At 39.8% G+C, this 24,886-nt stretch overlaps 1 protein-coding gene across 1 annotated transcript; it reads right to left on the minus strand.

The window, feature by feature from the left end:
• Nucleotides 1-433: 433 nt before the first annotated feature.
• On the minus strand, nt 434-23,825 carry LOC126191324 (serine/threonine-protein kinase TBK1). The gene is made up of 2 exons (XM_049932153.1): nt 21,573-23,825; nt 434-1,602 (listed from the first exon to the last, which is right to left on the minus strand). The coding sequence occupies exons 1-2, from the start codon at nt 23,619-23,621 to the stop codon at nt 1,423-1,425; spliced, it is 2,229 nt and encodes a 742-aa protein (XP_049788110.1). The 5' UTR covers nt 23,622-23,825; the 3' UTR covers nt 434-1,422.
• Between the last annotated feature and the right edge of the window lie 1,061 nt (nt 23,826-24,886).

The raw sequence follows: 24,886 nt of genomic DNA on the forward strand, positions 1-24,886 counted from the left end.
TGACTCCTCTTACTATAGGATTTTTATTATGGACACTCGAATTTACGCTTTAATTACGAGCGAACCGATAAACGTATCGCAAAATGTGATACACCAATATATTCCTTGTTTTATTCTGCGTAAGGCTATATGCAGCACTTTCGTTTTACAGTCAAATTTATATTTTTTTTTCTTATTCTGGTACAGATTTTGCGATTTTAGGCGTCTTCGGAAGGAAACGTTCACTTTAAAAATATATGGCTTGCGATGTATTTGTATGAGGTTAATGAAATTTTAATACATTATAGCCAAATATATTGTTAATATAAATCTCAAGTTGCAACATTTTCCGATCACCCAAAAAACCACGATAGTGCAAAATAAATCAATAATCAAAAACTTTGTCATATCGTGGAAATTTCAATAAACAACACAAAATTCTTACTCATTATCTGTGTTACTTCAAAATAGGATCAAATAAGATCAAAATACAGGTATAGTACTGCAATAAACCAAGTTTAAAGGGCAATGTGCCTTCCATTTATTTTCTATTGTAAATGAGTGGTGAGTCATGAAAAAGAGCTAATTCATTTCAGGGAGTGAACAGTTCTGATCCAATCTCTGAAAAGAACAGTTTTGCCCATCTCCAGTTGTTAGCCCTTCAAAATTGTAGTCTTCTTCTGAACAAAGGAACATTATGTAATAGATACAAAAATATACAATCAAAAGAAAATAATCTAGAGCAATGACTCAGCCATCATCCACACACTGTTGGAGAGCATGACTTGGTTCCGCTCACTTTATGTTCTAGTGGCCAATTAAAGCAGAAGGTAGTTTATGAGTCGATTATAATCATAAGTCCACAGAAATATTTTCATTTTCTTAATTGTATAGGAACTGAAAATAAAAATCCTTCTATGAAGTGCTACGTCAGTTATAAAAAATTTATTTCTTATTTACATAATAAAATAAAATTGCTATATGTCACACTTACTTCCATCTAGGAACTTTAATAAAATCACTTTCTACTGTAATGTGTTTTTCACCTGACTTATGAATACTCTGAACAACTTTTCATTTCTCACAGAATATGAAACTTGTGAACGCCAGTACAAAAAACAGGAACTCCCTCACAACTCACACTAGTCTCTTGATGGAGCTCCATAAATACAATTCAAAATTAGCCAGTCACTGTCTGCTTACTGATTTAATAGTGCTTCTCTATATGACTCAATATTCTTAAGACACCACAACAAACAGTTACTTCTACAGATATATTCTCCTTCGGTAATCTTCGTGGAAGACAATACAAGGGAGGAGTTATTGCTGCAAGCTACCTACTGAAAACTTCTCTCATTTCTGGTAGCTCATATTTAACTCATTACATTATAACAATAGCATACCATACACCCACACAAATTCAACATGAAAGGCTGAAGAAAACTATGACAGCAGGATATCCCCATCTTTGCCATTGCTGACAATGAGCTGTTGGAATTGTTTAACTAAGTCAGCATTCTCAGTCAGAATTTGGGCAACTTCATCCTGAATTGCCAGCGCATCTTTGAGGCTGCTGCGCAAGACAGCATAGCGTCCTGAACTGGAACGGTGTCGTCGTTCCATCTGTGAAAAAATTATAATTGTAAGCAACAAGGCATATTAATTGGCAAAAGTTCTTGCTTACTGAAGGACTTGTTTAAATACTAAATATAAATAATTAATTTGTTTGTCTTTATGAGATAAAATAACAGATTGACTACAATATTTAAAATCAAGTGAAAATAGATCTTGGCATAACACATTAACAAATAAACAGCAACTCAGATGGGGGGACAGAGGAAGTATTAGAAATTAAATTATTTATAGAAAGATACCAGTTACTTTGGAATAAGGTTGGGCATCTCGGATATATTCCGAGTCGTGGCCACCTTTGTGCTCAGATGGCAAAGACTACCAAATCCACCGGTTAGTCCCTCAACCGTTAGGGGTAAAACTCAATGGGACACGGGGCAAGTAAGGCTAGCAACCTGCTTCCCTGGTACTATAAATATGATGCTGGCAACAATCAGAGCAAAATGCCTCAGACCTTTGGAGGTGACGGAGTCCCACCTCTAATTGACTCTTAAGACACGACTCGGCAAACGAATGGCAACGAGATGGGGAGCTATTAATATCAATGGGGGCTACTCTGGGAAGAAGGTACAGCTGGCAGAGGCTGCAAGTAAGATGGGGTTGGACGTTTTAGCTGTTAGTGACATTCGGGTAAGGGGTGAGAAAGAAGAGGAAGTGGGAGAATACAAGGTCTACCTGTCAGGAGCCAAAGCAGGAATAGCATAATGGGGTGTAGGGCTTTAAATCAGGAAAGAAATGGAAATGGAAATAGTTGCAATAAGGTATGTAAACGAATGACTGATGTGGATAGATTTGACAGTGTCTAGCAAGAAAATTAGGATTGTGTCACTATATTCGCATTGTGAAGGGACAGATCAAGATAAGATGGATAGTTTTTATGACGCACTCAGTGATGTAGCTGTTAGAGTAAAGGACAAGGACAGTGTTCTGCTCATGGGTGATTTTAATGCCAGGATTGGAAATCGAACAGAAGGGTATGAAAAGGTTATGGGTAAATTTGGAGAGGATATGGAGGCCAACAGGAACAGGAAACAGCTCTTGGATTTCTGTGTGAGTATGGGCTTAGTAATCACAAACTCCTTTTTTAAACATAAGAACATTCACCGGTATACTTGGGAGGGCAGGGGAACCAGATCTATCATAGACTATATAATAACAGATCAGGAATTCAGGAAGGCTGTGAGGGACACACGTGTATTCAGGGGATTCTTTGATGACACTGATCACTATTTAATCTGCAGTGAAATTGGTATTGTGAGGCCAAAAGTGCAGGAGGTCAGGTCCATGTGTAGGAGGATAAGAGTGGAGAAACTTCAGGATAAGGAAATCAGACACAAGTACATAACAGTGATCTCAGAAAGGTACCAGTTAGTTGAATGTAGTCAATTACAGTCATTGGAAAAGGAATGGACAAGGTACAGGGACACAGTACTAGAAGTGGCTAAAGAATGTCTTGGAACAGTAGTGTGTAAAAGTAGGATGAAGCAAACAGCTTGGTGGAATGATACAGTCAAGGCAGCCTGTAAAAGGAAAAAGAAGGCGTATCAAAAATGGCTACATACCAGAACCCAGGTAGACAGAGAAAGTTATGTTGAAGAAAGAAACAAAGCCAGACAGATAATTGCAGCATCCAAGAAGAAATCATGGGAAGACTTTGGAAACAGGTTGGAGACCTTGGGTCAAGCTGCTGGAAAACCATTCTGGAGTGTAATTAGCAGTCTTCGAAAGGGAGGTAAGAAGGAAGTGACAAGTATTTTGGACAGGTCAGGAAAACTGCTGGTGAATTCTGTTGATGCCTTGGGCAGATGGAGGGAATATTTTGAAGAGTTGCTCAATGTAGGTGAAAATACGATCAGTAATGTTTCAGATTTCGATGTACAATGGGACAGGAATGATGATGGAAATAGTATCACATTTGAGGAAGTGGAGAAAATGGTCAGTAGATTGCAGTGCAATAAAGCGGCTGGGGTGGATGAAATTAAGTCGGAACTCATCATATACAGTGGAATGTCAGGTCTTAAATGGCTACACAGGATAACTGAAATGGCGTGGGAGTCGGGACAGGTTCCATCAGACTGGACGAAAGCAGTAATCACACCAATCTTTAAACATGGAAACAGAAAAGATTGTAACAACTACAGAGGTATCTCTTTGATCAGCGTTGTGGGTAAAATCTTCTCAGGCTTTGTTGAAAGGAAAGTGCGACTATTAGTAGAGGACAAATTGGATGAAAATCAGTGTGGGTTTAGGCCTCTTAGAGGTTGTCAGGACTAGATCTATAGCTTACGGCAAATAATGGAGAAGTGTTATGAGTGGAATAGGGAATTGTATCTATGCTTTATAGATCTAGAAAAGGCATATGACCGGGTTCCTAGGAGGAAGTTATTGTCTGTTCTACATGATTATAGAATAGGAGGCAAACTTTTGCAAGCAATTAAAGGTATTTACATAGATAGTCAGGCAGCAGTTAGAGTTGACGGTAAATTGAGTTCATGGTTCAGAGTAGTTTCAGGGTTAAGACAAGGCTGCAACCTGTCTCCACTGTTGTTCATATTATTTATGGATCATATGTTGAAAACAATAGACTGGCTGGGTGAGATTAAGATAGATGAGCACAAAATAAGCAGTCTCGCATATGCGGATGACTTAGTTGTGATGGCAGATTCTACTGAAAGTTTGCAAAGTAATATTTCAGAGCTAGATCAGAAATGTAAGGACTATGGTATGAAGATAGCATCTCCAAAACAAAAGTAATGTCAGTGGGAAAGAGATATAAACGGATTGAGTGCCAAATAGGTGGAACAAAGTTAGAACAGGTGGATGGTTTCAAGTTCTTAGGATGCATATTCTCACAGGATGGCAACATAGTGAAAGAACTGGAATCGAGGTGTAGCAAAGCTAATGCAGTGGGTGCTCAGCTACGATCTACTCTCTTCTGCAAGAAGGAAGCCAGTACCAAGACTAAGTTATCTGTGCACCGTTCTATCTTTCGACCAACTTTGTTGTATGGGAGCAAAAGCTGGGTGGATTCGGGTTACCTTATCAATAAGATTGAGGTTACGGATATGAAAGTAGCTAGGATGATTGCAGGTACTAGTAGATGGGAACAATGGCAGGAGGGTGTGCACAATGAGGAAATCAAAGAAAAACTGGGAATGAACTCTATAGATGTAGCAGTCAGGGCGAACAGGCTTAGATGGTGGGGTCATGTTACACGCATGGGAGAAGCAAGGTTACCCAAGAGACTCATGGGTTCAGCAGTAGAGGGTAGGAGGAGTCGGGGTAGACCAAGGAGAAGGTACCTGGATTCGGTTAAGAATGATTTTTAAGTAATAGGTTTAACATCAGAAGAAGCACCAATGTTAGCTCTGAATAGGAGATCATGGAGGAATTTTATAAGGGGGACTATGCTCCAGACTGAACGCTGAAAGGCATAATCAGTCTTAAATGATGATGATAGAAAGGACAAAATGCAAACTTCTGTGATACACAATTATAAAATTAGTTTTTCCATTTGTTACTCAATCAAAATAGTATATCTTGAAAATGAATTTCTATGTCTGAATAGTGTAACGAGGATGGACAATACTCATAGGAAACACTGCATATATAAAATACAGGAAATGAGACGAGCTAGCACTTTGAAAGTCCTTTTTGTCTGCTACTCATTTTGTGCAACATCATATACTCCCCAAAAGTGATATCAACCATTCTTATGAAAAGTTGACACATTACCAAGTGGAGGAACCATTAAACTGTCTTGTAGTAAACCAAAATGTCAAACATCTTCTACAATGATAACAGGTTTTCTTCCTTTACAAAAGATTTTTGGACACACAGTAGTTACAGGGCAACCAGTCAGTTTCAGGTGCTGTGCACAGCCTTCATATGTGACTGATCAACACTGAACAGTACCTGTGAGTGACAGGTTGCTCTGCAACTACTACTGATCTGAAATTGTTCTGTATCTGACAAAACAATGTGGAAAAAATGTGCTAGACTGTTATTATTGTTGTTGCTGTTGTGGTCTTCAGTCTAGAGACTTGTTTGACGCAGCTCTAAATAAAAAATAATAAATTCTGCCGAAATTTTTACAAAGGCACAGACGGTGTTTAGAAAGGATAGATTGCATGCAACCGGTGGTGAAGTGTTCGTCGCTGTTAGTAGTAGTTTATCCTGTAGTGAAGTAGAAGTGGATAGTTCCTGTGAATTATTATGGGTGGAGGTTACACTCAACAACCGAGCTAGGTTAATAATTGGCTCCTTTTACCGACCCCCCGACTCAGCAGCATTAGTGGCAGAACAACTGAGAGAAAATTTGGAATACATTTCACATAAATTTTCTCAGCATGTTATGGTCTTAGGTGGAGATTTCAATTTACCAGATATAGACTGGGACACTCAGATGTTTAGGACGGGTGGTAGGGACAGAGCATCGAGTGACATTATACTGAGTGCACTATCCGAAAATTACCTCGAGCAATTAAACAGAGAACCGACTCGTGGAGATAACATCTTGGACCTACTGATAACAAACAGACCCGAACTTTTCGACTCTGTAAGTGCAGAACAGGGAATCAGTGACCATAAGGCCGTTGCAGCATCCCTGAATATGGAAGTTAATAGGAATACAAAAAAAGGGAGGAAGGTTTATCTGTTTAGCAAGAGTAATAGAAGGCAGATTTCAGAGTACCTAACACATCAAAACGAAAATTTCTGTTCCTACACTGACAATGTTGAGTGTTTATGGAAAAAGTTCAAGGCAATCGTAAAATGCGTTTTAGACAGGTACGTGCTGAGTAAAACTGTGAGGGACGGGAAAAACCCACCGTGGTACAACAACAAAGTTAGGAAACTACTGCGAAAGCAAAGAGAGCTTCACTCCAAGTTTAAACGCAGCCAAAACCTCTCAGACAAACAGAAGCTAAACGATGTCAAAGTTAGCGTAAGGAGGGCTATGCGTGAAGCGTTCAGTGAATTCGAAAGTAAAATACTAGGTACTGACTTGACAGAAAATCCTAGGAAGTTCTGGTCTTACGTTAAATCAGTAAGTGGCTCGAAACATAATGTCCAGACACTCCAGGATGATGATGGCATTGAAACAGAGGATGACAAGCGTAAAGCTGAAATACTAAACACCTTTTTCCAAAGCTGTTTCACAGAGGAAGACCGCACTGCAGTTCCTTCTCTAAATCCTCGCACCAACGAAAAAATGGCTGACATCGAAATAAGTGTCCAAGGAATAGAAAAGCAACTGGAATCACTCAACAGAGGAAAGTCCACTGGACCTGACGGGATACCAATTCGATTCTACACAGAGTACGCGAAAGAACTTGCCCCCCTTCTAACAGCCGTGTACCGCAAGTCTCTAGAGGAACAGAAGGTTCCAAATGATTGGAAAAGAGCACAGGTAGTCCCAGTCTTCAAGAAGGGTCGTCGAGCAGATGCGCAAAACTATAGACCTATATCTCTGACGTTGATCTGTTGTAGAATTTTAGAACATGTGTTTTGCTCGAGTATCATGTCGTTTTTGGAAACTCAGAATCTACTATGTAGGAATCAACATGGATTCCGGAAACAGCGATCGTGTGAAACCCAACTCGCTTTATTTGTTCATGAGACCCAGAAAATATTAGATACAGGCTCCCAGGTAGATGCTATTTTTCTTGACTTCCGGAAGGCGTTCGATACAGTTCTGCACTGTCGCCTGATAAACAAAGTAAGAGCCTATGGAATATCAGACCAGCTGTGTGGCTGGATTAAAGAGTTTTTAGCAAACAGAACACAGCATGTTGTTATCAACGGAGAGACGTCTACAGACATTAAAGTAACCTCTGGTGTGCCACAGGGGAGTGTTATGGGACCATTGCTTTTCACAATATATATAAATGACCTAGTAGATAGTGTCGGAAGTTCCATGCAGCTTTTCGCGGATGATGCTGTAGTATACAGAGAAGTTGCAGCATTAGAAAATTGTAGCGAAATGCAGGAAGATCTGCAGTGGATAGGCACTTGGTGCAGGGAGTGGCAACTGACCCTTAACATAGACAAATGTAATGTATTGCGAATACATAGAAAGAAGGATCCTTTATTGTATGATTATATGATAGCGGAACAAACACTGGTAGCAGTTACTTCTGTAAAATATCTGGGAGTATGCGTGCGGAACGATTTGAAGTGGAATGATCATATAAAATTAATTGTTGGTAAGGCGGGTACCGGGTTGAGATTCATTGGGAGAGTCCTTAGAAAATGTAGTCCATCAACAAAGGCGGTGGCTTACAAAACACTCGTTCAACCTATACTTGAGTATTGCTCATCAGTGTGGGATCCGTACCAGATCGGGTTGACGGAGGAGATAGAGAAGATCCAAAGAAGAGCGGCGCGTTTCGTCACAGGGTTATTTGGTAACCGTGATAGCGTTACGGAGATGTTTAACAAACTCAAGTGACAGACTCTGCAAGAGAGGCGCTCTGCATCGCGGTGTAGCTTGCTCGCCAGGTTTCGAGAGGGTGCGCTTCTGGATGAGGTATCGAATATATTGCTTCCCCCTACTTATACCTCCCGAGGAGATCACGAATGTAAAATTAGAGAGATTAGAGCGCGCACAGAGGCTTTCAGACAGTCGTTCTTCCCGCGAACCATACGCGACTGGAACAGGGAAGGGAGATAATGACAGTGGCACGTAAAGTGCCCTCCGCCACACACCGTTGGGTGGCTTGCGGAGTATAAATGTAGATAAATGTAGATAAAGCTCTCCGTGCTACTCCATCCTGTGCAAGCTTCTTCATTTCCACCTACATCCTTATGGATCCGCTGTGTATTCATCTCTTGGTCTCAGTCTACAATTTTTACCCTCCGCGATTCCCTCCAATACTAAACTGGTGATCCCTTGATGCCTCAGAATGTGTCCAACCAACTGATCGCGTCTTCTAGTCAAGTTGTGCCACAACTTCCACTTCCCCCCCCCCTCCCCCAATTCTATTCAGTACCTCCTCATTAGTTCTATGATCTACCCATCTAATCTTCAGCATTTTTCTGTGGCACCAAATGCCAAAAGCTTCTACTCTGTTCTAGTCTAAACTATTTATCGTCCATGTTTCACTTCCATACAAAAACTTTCAGAAAGGACTTCCTCACACTTAAATCTATATTCGATGTTAAAAAATTTCTCTTATTCAGAAACACTTTCCTTGTCATTGCCAGTCTCATTTTATATCCTCTCTACTTCAACCATCATCAGTTGTTTTGCTCCTCAAATGGGAAAACTCATCTACTACTTTAAGTGTCTCATTTCCTAATCTAATTCCCTCAGTATCACCTGTTTTAGTTTGACTACATTCCACTATACTTGTTTTGCTTTTGTTGATGTTCATCTATTACCCTCCTTTCAAGACACTGTCCATCCATTCAAGTGATCTTCCAGGTTCTTTGCTGTCTCTGACAGAATTACATCACCGGCACACCTAAAAGTCTTTATTTCTTCTCCATGGATTTTAATTGCTACTCTAAATTTTTCTTTCGTTTCCTTTACTGCTTACTCAATATACAGATTGAATACAATCAGGAATAGGCTACAACTTGTCTCACTCCCTTCTCAACCACTGCTTCCCTTTCACGCCCCTTCACTCTTATAACTGCCATCTGGTTTCTGTACAAATTGTAAATAGCTTTTTCCTGTATTTTACCCCTGCCACCTTCAGAATTTGAAATAAATTATTCCAATCAACAATGTCAAAAGCTTTCTCTAAGTTTACAAATGCTATAGACATAGATTTGCCTTTCCTTAATCTATCTTTTAAGATAAGTCATACGGTCAGTATTGCCTCGTGTTTTCCAACATTTCTATAGAATCCAAACTGATCTTCCTCGAGGTTGCCGTCTACAAGTTTTTCCATTCGTCTGTAAAAAATTCGTGTTAATCTTTTGCAACCATTACTTATTAAATTGATAGTTCCATAATTTACACACCTGTCAGCACCTGCTTTCTTTGGAATTGGAATTATTAAATTCTTCTTGAAGTCTGAGGGTATGTCGCCTTTCTCATACATCTCGCTCACCAGATGGTACAGTTTTGTCATGGCTGGCTCTACCAAGGCTACCAGTAGTTCGAAGACTTAGGTCTTTCAGTACTCTGTCAAATTCTTCACGCAGTATCATATCTCCCATTTCATCTTCATCCACGTCCTCTTCCATTTCCATAATATTGCCCTCAAGTGCCCTTGTATACACTCTCTACATACCCTTCAGTCTTTCTGCTTTCCCTTCTTTGCTTAGGACTGGTTTTCTATCTCATCTCTTGATATTCATACAGGTGGTTCTCTTTTCTCGAAAGGTCTCTTTAACTTTCTTGTAGGCAATATCCATCTTACCCCTAGTGATATATGCCTCTACATCCTTACATTTGTCCTCTAGCCATCCCTGCTTATCCATTTTGCATTTTCTGCTGATTGCAGTTTTGAGATGTATGTATTCCTTTTCACTTGCTTCACTTACTGCATTTTTATATTTTCTCCTTTCATCAATTAAATTCAATCTCAATTCTGTTACCAAGGATTTCTACTCGCCCTTGTCTTTTTACCTACTTGATCGTCTGCTGCCCTCACTATTTAATCTCTCAAAGCTACCCATTCTTCTTCTAATGTATTTCTTTCCCCTGTTTTTGTGAATCATTCCCTAATGCTCTCTCTGAAGCTCTCTACAACCACTGGTTGTTTCAGTTTATCCAGGTCCCATCTCCTTAAACTTTACCTTTCTGCAGTTTCTTCAGTTTTAATCTGCATTTCCCCTGGAAATGTCTTACAATTTGAAACCTGGTTCCCAAAGCTCTGGCTTACCATTATACAATCTATCTGAAATCTTCTAGTGTCTCCAGGCCTCTTCCACATATACAGCTTTCTTTCGTGATTCTTAAACCAAGTGTTAGCTATGAGTAAGTTATGCTATGTGCAAAATCCTAGCAGGTGGCTCCCTCTTTCATTCCTTACCCCCAGTTCATATTCACCTACTACTTTTCTTTCTCTTCCTTTTCCTACTATCAAATTCCAGTCCCCCGTGACTATTTAATTTTCATCTCCCTTAACTATCTGAATAATTTCTTTTGTCAAATCATCCATTTCTTCAATCTCTTCATCATCTGCGGAGCTAGTTGGCATATAAACTTGTACTTCTATGGTAGACGTGGGATCCATGTCTATCTTCGCTACGATGATGCGTTCACTATGCTGTTCATAATAGCTTATCCATGCTACTATTTTTTTTTATTCATTATTAAACCTACTCCTGCATTACCCCTATCTGATTTTGTATTTATAACCCTGTATTCACCTGACCAAAAGTCTTGCTCCTCCTGCCAGAACGTCACTTATTCCCACTATATTTAACTTTAGCCCATCCATTTCCCTTTTTGAATTTTCTAACCTACCTGCCCAATTCAGGGACCAGATATTTCACCCTCCGATCCGTAGAATGCCAGACTGTACTAAAGGGTATTTCTCACATCAAGCATTAACAACATATTCATAACAAGCATATGGAGTGGCCAGATCCAATTAAAATATTCACTGACAAGTCAAATGTAACTGATCAACTAGGTGCGGCTGGCATCATCTTCTGTAGGAGTTTCGAAGCATAATAACATTCTTACTTACTCAGAAAACATTACTGTTTACCACAGAGCACAACCATTGTGCAAACTGCAGTTTGGCTGCTTGGGGTGAACAAGACTTTGATCTCATCTGCCTTGTTAAGTGTCTTCAGCTGCCAAAGACTGTGGTCATGTATGTATTGCATTTGCATGAGAATGCATGTGCGTGTAGTCTATTTTTCATGAAGGCCTCATTGGCCAAAAGCTCACTTTCCAACAGTCTCTTTGTTGTGAACAGAGTTACAACAGTAAATATTTGAAGGTATTAAAATTCACTACAGTACCATATTAAAATATCTCTCCCTTAGAAAAAGGCTTCCTAATGGCACAATTAGTCAGCTTCAAAAGTGCTGTGTCGTCCGAACAATACACAGCTAGGGCAAAAGCACCACAGCCGCAAAGATGCGAACTGGTGCCAGCGCCATAGAAACTCACCACTTGCGCGAGTTCCACCAGCACCACGGGCAACACTGAGGATGAATAAATTGACTTCACCTTGGCCAATTGCCAGCAGAGTACAATCCAACAATGACTGGATGACAACGAACAAAAGCCTACTCGGAAGAGAGAAGAGCAGCTCTCGTCCACTTGGTTATATATCTTTGGCCAGGGCTGACTTACACAGGGAAAGTTGTTAGTGAACTCTTAGAAGTGAGCAGATAGGTGTTCTAAATTACATTTCCTATGTACTGTCAAGTTTACCTACTATTATTTGCACTTAGCCATTGTGGGCCATTTTTGTGTTATATTAGATGCAGTGTTGCAGACTTAATCATTCAAAAAGTCACAAAAATACGTAAACCTTTGTAACTCATTTGTGTGACTTTGTTACTAATTTGTTGGTGTGTTGCACAACCTTCGTTCCCCTGGGGCATAGATGTGTAATAGTGGCAGGGAGAAATTGTGTTAGCAGTGTACTGCACCAGAAGCCACTTCACGAACTCACAAACTTGGACTACCATAACAGTGGCAACTCAGCCTCCACAGAAGATGTGACGAGGCCTTTACAAAATTAGCAATGAGGGTTTACAAAATAAAAAACATGGAAATTCCAGCCCAATTTTCCACATAATAAGAACTCTTGGGCCTGGCACAATTTTCCACATAATAAGAACTCTTGGGTGTGCAGCTACAAAAGCCCATCAAGAAGGTATGGAGCATAAATTTCATAAACAAATGACAAACACAGTACCCATGCAGATAACTTTTCTGCCAACAGCACTCATCAAAATGAGCCTCTGAGGTGGAATACTTTCTTCTAACCCTCCCTAAACCATATCTGACAGCCCCTTAACATCCCTCAATAATACAATGAAGAGCCAAAAAAAACAGGTACACCTTCCTAATATCATGTAGGGCCCTGCGAGCATGAAGTAGTGCTGGAGAGAACTGATATTACAAATCCTGCAGAGCTGTCCATAAGTCCGAAAGAGTATGAGGGAATGGAGATCTCTTCTGAACGGCATTGCAAGGCATCCCAGATATGCTCAATAATGTTCATGTCTGCAGAGTTTGGTGGCCAGTGGAAGTGTTGAAACTCAGAAGAGTGTTCCTGGGGCCATTCTACAGCAATTCTGGATGTACGGGGTGTCGCACCGTCCTACTAAAATTGCTGAAGTCCGTCGGAATGCACGGACATGAATGGATGCAGGTGATCAAACGCGATGCTGGCATATGTGTCACCTGTCAGAGTCATATCTAGACATAACAGGGGTCCCGTATCACTCCAACTACACACCATTACAGAGCCTCCGCCAGTTTGAACAGTCCCGTGCTGACATGCAGGGTCCATGGATTCGTGAAATTGTCTCCATGCCCATAGACGTTCATCTACTTGATACAATTTGAAATGAGACTCGTCCGAACCACGCAACATGTTTCCAGTCATCATCAGTCCAATGTTCATATTGACGGGCCCAGGCAAGGTGTAAATCTTTATGCCGTGCAGTCATCAAGCATACCCAAGTGGGCTTTTGGCTCCAAAAGCCCATATCGATGATGTTCATTAAATGGTTTGCTCACTGACACTTTGTGATGGCTCAGCATTGAAATCTGCAGCAATTTGCAGATGGGTTGCACTTCTTTCACGCTGAACATTTCTTTTCAGTCATCGTTGGTCCTGTTCCTGCAGGATCTATTTCCGACTGCAGCGATGTCAGAGATTTGCTATTTTACTGGATTCCTGATATTCACGGTACACTCTTGAAATGGTTGTGCATGAAAATCCTCACTTCATCGTTGCCTGGGAGATGCTGTGTCCCATCGCTTGTGGGCCGAGTATAACACCACGTTCAAACTCAGTTAAATCTTGATAACCTGCCATTGCAGCAGCAGTAACCGATCTCACAACTGTGCCAGACACTTGTCTTATGTAGGTATTGTCTTATATAAGAACCATATTCTGCCTGTTTACATATCTCTGTATTTGAATACGCGTGCCTGAACCAGTTTCTTTGGCACTTAACTGTATGAAGTGAGTCTGTCTGAAATGGTAGTACACATCTCTGCTATATATCCCTCTATTAATGAAGTCAAAACGTGATTATCAATATCCCAAAAAACAACATCATCACTATCCCGCGTGGTGACTGGGTGTTGTGTGATGTCCTTAGGTTAGTTAGGTTTAAGTACTTCTAAGTTCTAGGGGACTGATGACCATAGATGTTAAGTCCCATAGTGCTCAAAGCCATTTGAACCATTACTATCCCGAACAGAAATAAGTCGTAAAAACCCAAAGACCAACAATTTTATGCCTCCTAAAACCCTTTGTCTTACCAAAGCTACTCGTGTACTTTCACTATCATCCCCAAACCCTCTAACGATCCCCTACATTTATTTAATTCCCTGCTCACCTCTTTATAGAATGAAAACTAATCAGTTACTCCACTTTGACAAACTCTTGTTTCATGCCTGGCATATGCAACTGAGGATTGACAACAAAAATGGTATTTCAAAGCAGCTATATCATAAAGACTGAGTCTCAACCTCTAAAACCCTGTTTTGCATCTGATGGATTGCCACAAATTATCCCTGCGACACCTCCACATGTAGCCACTGGAAGAATGTTGGCACAACACCTACTTCAGTCTAATATCACTGCCACATATGTGACATTTACAGTATTCCTCAATGACACCTGGCATTTGCAAAAATTTAATGATTGATTCTGCATCTCCCATCTCACCCCACATCATTCAGCTATTAAAGGTTAATTTTGGATCCAAGCTGCAAAAAATAACACAAGAAAATCACAACCAAAATAATGAACTAGTCAAAAAAGCATATACCACAGATTTGACCCACATAGGTCTTGCAAACAACACAAGAACTAAATAATGCATAATTTAAAAACAGCACACACAACCGATATCTACAACAGAAACTTACAAAGAAACATCCCAGGCAGCATAATTCTAACATGTGATATCAAATGGCTCTGAGCACTACGGGACTTAACTTCTGAGCTCATCAGTCCCCTAGAACTTGGAACTACTTAAACCTAACTAACCTAAGGACATCACACACATCCATGCCAGAGGCAGGATTCGAACCTGCGACCGTAGCGGTTGCTCGGTACCAGACTGTAGCACCTAGAACCACTCGGACACACCGGCCGGCTAACATGTGCTATCAAACTTATTAGAACACCAATGGGGCATGTTGTTCACTAGGTCCAACATGGCTACATCCTGGCCATTTACAAAAATGGATTTTCTCACCCTTAAAGTACAGCAAAACTTGATGAGTGTAACCCAACCACATACCTATTCAGAAATTCATCAATAGACTGGATGATGCTGTTAAGCACAAATGCCTTTAATTTGTTTTTAAAACATTCCTTATCTGCCAGCAACTTTAATTCACAAGGGAGGGGGACAAATATTTTATGGCTGCTTGCTTTCCTCCTTTCTTTGCAAGAATAATGTTAAGTAGTGGATACTGGAGGCTATTATTGTTCCTAGTGTTATACTTATGAATACTGCTACTAGTTTCAAATTGTACCTCGTCTGTCACAACAAACTACACAAGAGAATAAATGCATTGTGAGGCTGTTATAAGTATACCTATTTTTTAAATTGTTTCCTACAGGAAGTTTGAAGACAGCCATGAGACACTATCCTTACTGAACATTTATGTGTAATGGATACTTTGTGTGTATAAGTGGAACTGGGCAAGATAATTTGTGATATCATTGAATGGAAGCATAAAAAGTAAGCTAATTTTCTAATGCTTTCTTCACTATAATCATCAACTATGTGAAGAGCACACATCGCTGAACTCCCAACATTTTACGAGATCTATACCATGTAATTCTCAATTCATTGCTGATCAATATGCACATACTGGAATTTTGAACAGTCAGTTTTACATATATCCTTTCCCACATTCTGTATTGTTATAAACAATTTATCTTGCCTTGAAAAGGACTGAATAATTTGTTCCTTTTAAGAACTGACAGTCCATTTATTACTACTCTCGCTGCAGCTCTATTGAACTTTTATTATGATGCTTGTATTATCAGTGAAAAACATTATTTTGTGCTTTATCAGAGTACTGTGGAAGGTCACTTACAAGAGTCAGAAAAGGGAGTAGTCACAGAATTGAATCCTGTAACCTTGTGGAACAGCTGTGTTAGCTTCTCTTGGCTGAGAAGAAGAGTCAACATTAAATCTGCATGAGCTATCTAAAATACCCTTTGCTTCCTGTCAGTTAAATATGAAGCTGAACCACCTCTTGTATCTCAAAAGCCATAAACTTCTAGTCTTTCATTCCAAAGTATACTAAAGTTTGCAAAAAAAAAAAAAAAAAAAAAAAAAAGAAAAAGACCCTATTTGTAGATATCCTGAACATTCTAAACTACCGAGACTTTGGAGAAGCAAGAGAACAATGAAACAGCCTACAGTTTTTTAATACCTCTCCTATTCCTCTCTTAAAGATGGGTCTAAAATTGCATACTAGATGTTTAGTCTGCCTAGGAAGACAGCTTGTCAGAGTGCAATAACTATATGAGAACAATATGCTTTTAATGTTTTGGTTGAAAAGTTATCAGCCCCATGAGAACTTTTGCTTTTAAAAGAGCCTTAAGTTTGTTAACATGGTTAATCCACATCAACAACAGTTCTCCTCCATTCTTCTTCTTTCGGTGCCTATCCGGTTCAGATGTTGGTGATTATGATTATTATCATTTTCTTGTTGGTAGGAACACGGAATAGTTCTGCCGAAGACACAGCTAACCAGCATCTAAGGTTGTCAAACCAAGATATACGTCTTCTTCCAGGACCTCTTTTGCCATTGATTTTCAAACTCACGCTTTCATATGAATCAGCTGCACAACAATTGGGATTCACGATATCCAGCTTTATGGCGCTATACGATAAGCTCGTTTATTTGAAAAAAGTTTATGGGGACTGAAGACGGCAAAATGATTTGCCAAAACTGGTTGCTTTAGAAATAAAATAAAATGTCTTAAAGTGAACGGCTGTTGGTACAGTTTATTGAATTGAAAAATATAGTGTAGATGTTGAATCGCAGACAGGCATGAAAGAAAGACTGCTGAACAAGTAAGCTTTCGGCCAAAAGGTCTTCTATCCTTTTCAGAGAATAGTCATCATTCCATCTTGGGTTTTCCATTGTTTGTTTATTATAATCAAAAGAAAACAGTGTTTGGGAGAATAAATTAACAAAGATGTTTAACCACGACATAATCCACCTGAAGCCTCATAAAGTACTGAGGTTTAATTGCAAAAGATGTTACAATGGAACACAGCTTCTTTTTAGAGCTTCAATACAATCTGTGTAATAGCACAAAAGTTCCTCGGTGTAACCTCTTCCAAGCTGTGGAGAGGGTTCCTAACTGAATAGGTATAATTATAAAGTGTAATGAATATTCAAATGAAACATATTACTGGCAGCTTCCCTGTAATTTGGTTGGGATTTAAAACAACAAAATACAATGGCTACTAACAGGTGTTGGTTCAGTGGTATGTACAGCAAACACCACACTGACCATATTATGCAACTAATAATTTTCTTGATGCGGGGGTCCACGGATCTTATAAACAGATTAAAGGAACACTTTGTTCTGCAAAGTCTGTACTTCTGTATTATATTTTATTTTCTGCTAGTGGCCTATTTCAACCACTTGATCATTTTCAAGTTATCATGCACATATGATTGAACATGATACATTGTTATCTTACATGGGACCAAAAAACTTCAAGTGTGCATCTGCTGCAGCACAACTGGACAGTGCATGACACACCCCCTGTGGAATCAAGCATACCAGTGGTGGTGTAAAAACTGACTCACATGCATGCAGATTAGTACATTTGATTTCACAAAGTATTCTGAGCTATGTGGAATGGGTGGATAACGATGTCTGGACCTAAGTGTTTGTTCACAACCTGCTGGAAGAGATGAACTGAAAACGAAAACGTGGACTGTTTTGACTGCCAATGTATCAAGTCACATCATATATACATGATAGCTTGAAAATGGCCACATGGCTACAACTGACCAATGGCACAATATAAAATATAGTACAAGAATATAGCCTCTGCAGAACAGTAACCTCCTTTAATCATGTATCTAGTTTTACCTTTATGAGATAAGGGGTCGAGAGGAATATTATGTACTGATCATCGACTTTGATCAGTGACATAATGTTAATGGCTGTTGTGATGTCACGTTTTGATGAATATTTTGACAGTTTGGTAGTTAGTTGGCAAAGCCAAATAATATGAAAACAGAGTTGAATGTGGTGGTTGTGACACATTGATCTGCAGCTTAGTCTGAAGTAAAAGTTAGGTTTGAAGGTGACAGTTTGATTGTGAGGTAGTAGAACTAATGAATGTGAATGCAAAAAAATCTAATCTAGTACAGATTAGGTTAGAAGGTGAACAGTTTGGTTGCGAGTAGGTGAAGCCAAAGAATGTGACAGCGAAAACCCTGGCTGTGGTGACAGACTGGTCAGTAACTTAGCCCATTTGAAAAAATTGCCATTTATATGACATTATAGTTACCATGGTGTTTATGACATATGGGCATGTTTCCTATGTCACTTGTCAAAGTCAATGACTAGTACTGAATATTCCTCTTTATCCAAGATAAGCAACGTCTACCAACTGTTTCTACATTACAATAAAACTTTGACCAGTTCTTGTCTTTAACCTGAAGACTGGTTTGATGCAGCTCATCGTATTATCCTATTTTGTGGAAGCCTCTTCATGACTACCACAACCCACATCCATTTGAATCTGCCTTCTGTACTGAAGCCTTGGTCTCCCACTACAATTTTTACCTCCCACAATTCCTTCCATTAACAAATTGACAATAACTTGATGCCCCAAAATGTGTCCTATCAAAACCAACTAATCTTCAGCATTCTTCTGTGGCACCACATTTCGAAATCTGGGCATTACAGGAGTGTCCAATTCCACCCATCTGCTTTGACCCATGACATCATCAATATGACGTAAACGACTATTTCTAGCGTATAAAAAAAAGATGACAGTGACATTACTACATACACATGAATACAAAAAAAAAGACACAAAAACATCAGACTCCAAAAATAAAATGAAACTAAAGGACAGAAGTGGAAAAAGGGGGATTTAGGGTTGGGACAAGCTAAATATACAACAAACCACCATACAAAAATTTAAATTACAGCATTCTGCTACGCCAACAAAGTCACAGGAATCAGACATTTCGCTTAGCCTATACAGCTCAACCGCTGTCACTGCTACCAAAAAACCAACACCTAAAATCCCAGAAACTGGGAATCTGACATTTCTCTTGACTTATATATCTGCACCGCAGCTATCGATACCAGGAAACCAACACCTACAACTCCCAAAAGTGGAAACAAAACCTTCGTTTGCCACGAAGACCTAGGCTGTAGGGAAGGGACCGTTTTATGTGGAATGGGTGGCAGCTGTCGTAATGGAGGTACTGTTGCTTGTTGGTGGGTTTGATGTGGACGGACGTGTGAAGCTGGCCATTGGACAAGTGAAGGTCAACATCAAGGAAAGTGGCATGGGATTTGGAGTAGGACCAGGTGAATCTGATGGAACCAAAGGAGTTGAGGTTGGAGAGGAAATTCTGGAGTTCTTCTTCACTGTGAGTCCAGATCATGAAGATGTCATCAATAAATCTGTACCAAGACTTTAAAGTCTTTAAATATGTCTGCTTGTGTCTGTATATGTGTGGATGGATATGTGTGTGTGTGCAAGTGTATACCCGTCCCTTTTTCCCCCTAAGGTAAGTCTTTCCGCTCCCGGGATTGGAATGACTCCTTACCCTCTCCCTTAAAACCCACATCCTTTCGTCTTTCCCTCTCCTTCCCTCTTTCCTGATGAGGCAACCATTGGTTGCGAAAGCTTGAATTTTGTGTGTATGTTTGTATGTCTATCGACCTGCCAGTGCTTTTGTTTGGTAAGTCTCATCATCTTTCTTTTTTTATATATATATATATATATAAAAAAATAGAGGGAAACATTCCACGTGGAAAAAAATATATCTAAAAAGAAAGATGATGAGACTTACCAAACAAAAGCGCTGGCAGGTCGATAGACACACAAACAAACACACACATACACACAAAATTCTAGCTTTCGCAACCAACGGTTGCCTCGTCAGGAAAGAGGGAAGGAGAGGGATATATATATAAAAGAGTGAACATCTGCAGAAGCTGCTGCATACAGACATCATATAATCACCTATCTCAGAACATAATGATGCACTCATGAACTTCACAGTCATATTCATACCTAACAAAAAAGCAATTTAAAAATTAGACTTCTTTCTGCACAACAAACACCAAACTAATCAGATCTAACAAAAATGCCAAACAAATAAATAACAATCAAACCTTCATAACTCACTGAAAACACTTACCCAACTCATGTTACCACACCAACTACCTAAACTCAAAAACACATTCGCAGGGTGACACTGAAGCGTCAAATGAACCATCAACACCACACATTAAACTCAGAATGTCCACATCCAGCACCAGAACAAACAAAACCAACTCAAAAACTCCACCCTGTAGTGATGTCACACACCACAACACCATTATGTCACAGGTCAGCAACACCTGATTTACTCTGACTACATTCCATTACTCTTGTTTTACTTTTTTTGATGTTCATCCCTAGTCTCTTTTCAACACAATATCTGTTGTATTCAGCAGATCTTCCAAGTCCTTTGCCATCTCTGATAAATTACAGAGTCACTGGCAAAACTCAAATACTCTTTCCAAATTCCTCCTTGGTTTCCTTCACAGTTTGCTCAATGTACGGACTGAATAACATTGGGAATAAGCTACAATCCTACCACACTCTCTTCTTGACATGGCTTCCCTTTCATGTTCTTTGACTTTAATTACTGTAGTCTCATTTCTGCACAAGCTGTTAATAACCTTTTGGTCTCTGTATTTCATCCCTGCTACCTTCAGAATTTCAAAGAGTGTATTCCGGTCAGTATCATGCAAAACATAACATAATCCTGAACCACACTACAGTAAGTGGTATGTAGTAGCTCCCTACTGCATTTTTACTATCTATGTACAATACGTGTTGATAACGTGCATAAATATACCCACCAGATATTTGTCTTATCTAATACCAGTACAGATTTTCTGAATGTACCTCTAATGTTTTATTTTTAAGAATTTGTTACACAGAGTTTGAATGTAGGCATTAGACTATGTACTACAGATCAATCTGTTATCAAAGTGTTTCATTTCACATCTGTTTGCTTTGCCAACTCACAACGGAGATGTCACCTTAGAAAAGATGTACTTTTTGTTCCAATCGATCCATAATGAGGAGATCCTCTGGAATGAGGAACGTGTCAGAAAACAAGAATACACAATAAATATTTACAAAATAAGAACAAGTACTTTCCACAGAGGCCAAATGAATTACATTTAAAAGTATATACACCTTGTCACCAAATATTAACCTACAACTCAGGCAATACTATAGATCAATCTATCATCACAAACAGAATAACAGGAGGGGGAAGGGGTTGTGCAAGTTGTCATTATCACATTCTAGCCCAACACAACAAATCAATAATAAGGAAACCACAGGATGCGGCCTGTCAGCACAAAATTATTAGCCTATGAGACAACTACAAACTGGAAACGATTTTGTTTTATTACAGAAGTGCAGACATGTATAAAACTAATGCAACACATTCATAAAAATATATACATTTATGGCCATAGGCCTTCGCAATGGTGCAGAAAATAACCAATAGTAAATTCAAAATACTGAAAATAAAAACAGAAAGCACAGTGCACTACCTGATAAGGTGTGTCCTTCCCTTGCTCAATAATTTCTTGCAATCGAGAGTGGAATGAAGTATCCTCATCATGCAGCCGCGTAGCAAATGTATCCAGGCGACTGCTATAACAAGCAACATCTTTGGCAAGAATTTCTGCTTGCAGAAATACTGTTTGTGCCATCTTGTACCAATCAGCAAGACAATCTGCTATGTGAGCATGCACAGGTGACACTTCCTTTTCCAATAGGTACCTCAGACGTTTTGCAGCCTCAGCTACTTTTACTCTCTCTAGGGCATGGAACTGCTCCTCATTATAAGTAAGATTGCGTGCTGCTCTGTCTCGAAGGAGATGCTGCCATGAATCTCGTAAACGGGATACAAGTGTTGCTGCCCTAGCTGGTGCTCCAGGAGAGGGTGGGGCACCAGCTGCACTAGTCCATTCACGCCGCAGGGCACCATCAGCCACACAGCGGCGGCGAAGCTGTGTTGCTGCTGGTGCCAGCCCTGACTGCAGCTCTCGGGTCACTGCTGATGCTTCCAGCTGCCAGTCTGTCACAGCATCATCCATTGACTTCCCCATCATCTGAAGCAGTACCTTCACAGAATGCTGTGCACGGTCTGCTGTAGAGACATTGTTTAAAATGTGTCGAGTTACTTCTTGTGCCCTTTCCACAAGTGAACAAACATTGTCAAGTGATTGGCAAACCACAGCCGAGAACTGTTCTGCACACATATGAGTCAGTTTACAAGAGCGATGAAGCCTTTCTATGCGCCTTTTGTACGCATGCCCAACACTACAAGCACTTTTAGCCAGACTGGCATCGTTTTCTACAGACACTAAATTTGGAAAAGTTGGAAACTTTGGTAATTCAACATCATAATAAGCTGTAACATTGTTGTTCTCCCTGCTGAAAAGCATTATAGGATCATCATCTCTTGTATTTGGATAACCTCTTCCCAAAGTAGAGGTTTCAATATAAGAAAGTAAATGCTTCTCTTGGAAGATGATAATCTGGCTTGCAGGTGAAACTTCAGTCTGTTCCATTATTAAACTCTGAAATTGGTCATATGTATCTTCTGGGTGGAGGTAAATTCTAACAGAATGTGTCCGGTTCACATGAAACAAGTGAATTAACTTCCTTGATAATATACCTGTGACTTCAGAAAAGAAACGATCAAAACTCCATATACGTTGTGCATCCACTTCCAAAAGACCTGCCAGGAGGGGTGTTATAATTTTCTTCAAACCTCTACTTAGCTGACAACTGTCTGGCAGCTCTCTGCTCCATTCAATAGGCCCACTTTCTGATGTCTGGCATCCAGAAATAACTCCAGATGCCTTCTTAGTTGTTATGTAATACATTGTCTCTTTGTTTTTCCTGCCACCAAACGGACGGAACGGTAAGTTTCCTGTAGCGACGTGGTACAAAGTGACACCTATAGACCAGAGATCCACTGTTGCACCAAAAGTCTTTCCCACTGGTTTTCGCAAAACAGCCCTTTCGTACATATCAGGATGCAAATACTCTTCTGTTCCATACAAGGACATGAACTGTTGGTCTTCCTCCAGTTCTCGTGCAGCACCAAAGTCCGTCAGTTTATATACAGTCCTCCCATCATCTGTGATGAACTTCATTATGTTTCCTGGCTTCAGGTCCCTATGAATGAGATTATTGTCACGAAGATGTTTCATTCCAGCTGTAAGATGTTCCAGTACAAGTAAAAACTCTTCTTCTTGTAATCCGTACGTATTTTCCGGATCATCAAGTATGTTAAAGAGACTGCCACCTGTACACAATTCCATAACAATCACTTTTCCCCTCCCCTCCTGATCTTCTTCTATTGCGAGGAGTTTAACGATGTTTTCATGTTTTACTTTCTTTAGCACTTCGAATTCCCTAACCTGCACATCAGGTGGTCTCATCTGGCTCAGCTGATTGAATGTCTTCACTGCAACAGGCTCCCCATTATTTTTATGTACGCCTTGATACACAGCTCCAGTTGCGCCTTTCCCCAACACATTTGTTGTGCACCAGACATAATTCGTTGAGCCTCGTAGAAAAGACATCTTGTTTTAAAATCTGAGGCAATATTTACACGACAAACACTTCAACACACAATATCACACAAGGATTCTTCTTCTTGATGCAGTAATACGGCGCGACACTACACTGCACGTCCACTTCCTTGTTCCTACACCCACAGGCCACAACACAACACAAACCACAAAGTCATATGTCACAAACAGCAATCTCGCACATATCGATAACAGACTGTCGAGAGTTATTATAGATCGATGAAATCACAAGACAGATAATGAAAAAAACATAGCTGATAGCATATCTGATATAACGCAGATCACTTCTCATAATGATAGCTGAGGCTCGTGGCTACGAGCATCAATTCCTATTAAATACGACGCAGAAGGGGGATGATGAATACGGGTTTATTATTTATCTTTTCTATAATTACAATTTATAAGAAAACAATTATAATAACTCTGCCGAATTGTGGAGTGTGACTACGAATAACTAATGTAGCGGTCTTGCGAAAACATGACTCATATATACTTCTACATCCACATGCATTCTCTGCAAACCGCTGCGCTCTGAACTTAATTATATTATATTGTCTTCGCGGGCCTTACGGGATCGGTTTGTAGAGGGCTGCCGTTTACCGGTACTCCTAGATTCCTCACTTAATACTAATTCTTGAAATGCTGTAAGTAGGCTTTCGTTAGTTAAATTCGGTCAGACTTTAAAATCTTCCATTATTTTCAGTTACAATTATCTCTCCATAAAAACAGCTGCGACTGCCCACATGAGAATGTTAGTTGCAGCAGTACTGATGGCATATCACCCAACCAAACCAGTACGATTATCACTAACAGTAAGCAGCTCCAGAAATCGCGAAGAATTTGCGTTAATTGGGACATCTGACATCATTGAAAATTGATGTGATCCAAAACATTATTAGGAAAGTATCCATTCCTCTGTTAATAGCGTAGTTTGCGCCTTCTTCCCTCCACAAAGAGTGTGACACAGAACACTTCAAAGGAGAAGGGGAAAGGAAAATTCCCCTGTAGGATAGAACTGAGGTAAGGAGCACATGAATACATACAAAATTAAAAAATTAAAGCCTTTGGAATCACAGGCACCCTTTCTTAAGCAGAGAGAAAAAAAAGAATTTTAGGAACTAGCAATAAATAAACCAGCAGGAATTTTCTCAGAACTCTGCTGGTGGAGGACGTTAGACAGACAAGTAGGCAATATTTGTCTGACTTCAGCAGTGACACTGATGGTCAAGGATGGAGAATGGATATAGACATTAACA

The sequence above is a fragment of the Schistocerca cancellata genome, chromosome 6, assembly GCF_023864275.1.
Source record: "Schistocerca cancellata isolate TAMUIC-IGC-003103 chromosome 6, iqSchCanc2.1, whole genome shotgun sequence".
Classification (NCBI taxonomy): domain Eukaryota; kingdom Metazoa; phylum Arthropoda; class Insecta; order Orthoptera; family Acrididae; genus Schistocerca; species Schistocerca cancellata.

What these genes read in the sequence shown, in the direction of transcription:
- LOC126191324 (XM_049932153.1), bottom strand. Translation starts at nt 23,621, where the DNA reads ATGTCTTTTCTACGAGGCTCAACGAATTATGTCTGGTGCACAACAAAT. An exon ending in GGAAGGACACACCTTATCAG is followed by an intron (nt 1,603 to 21,572) that starts GTAGTGCACTGT and finishes ATTTTTTCACAG; the next exon opens with ATGGAACGACGACACCGTTC.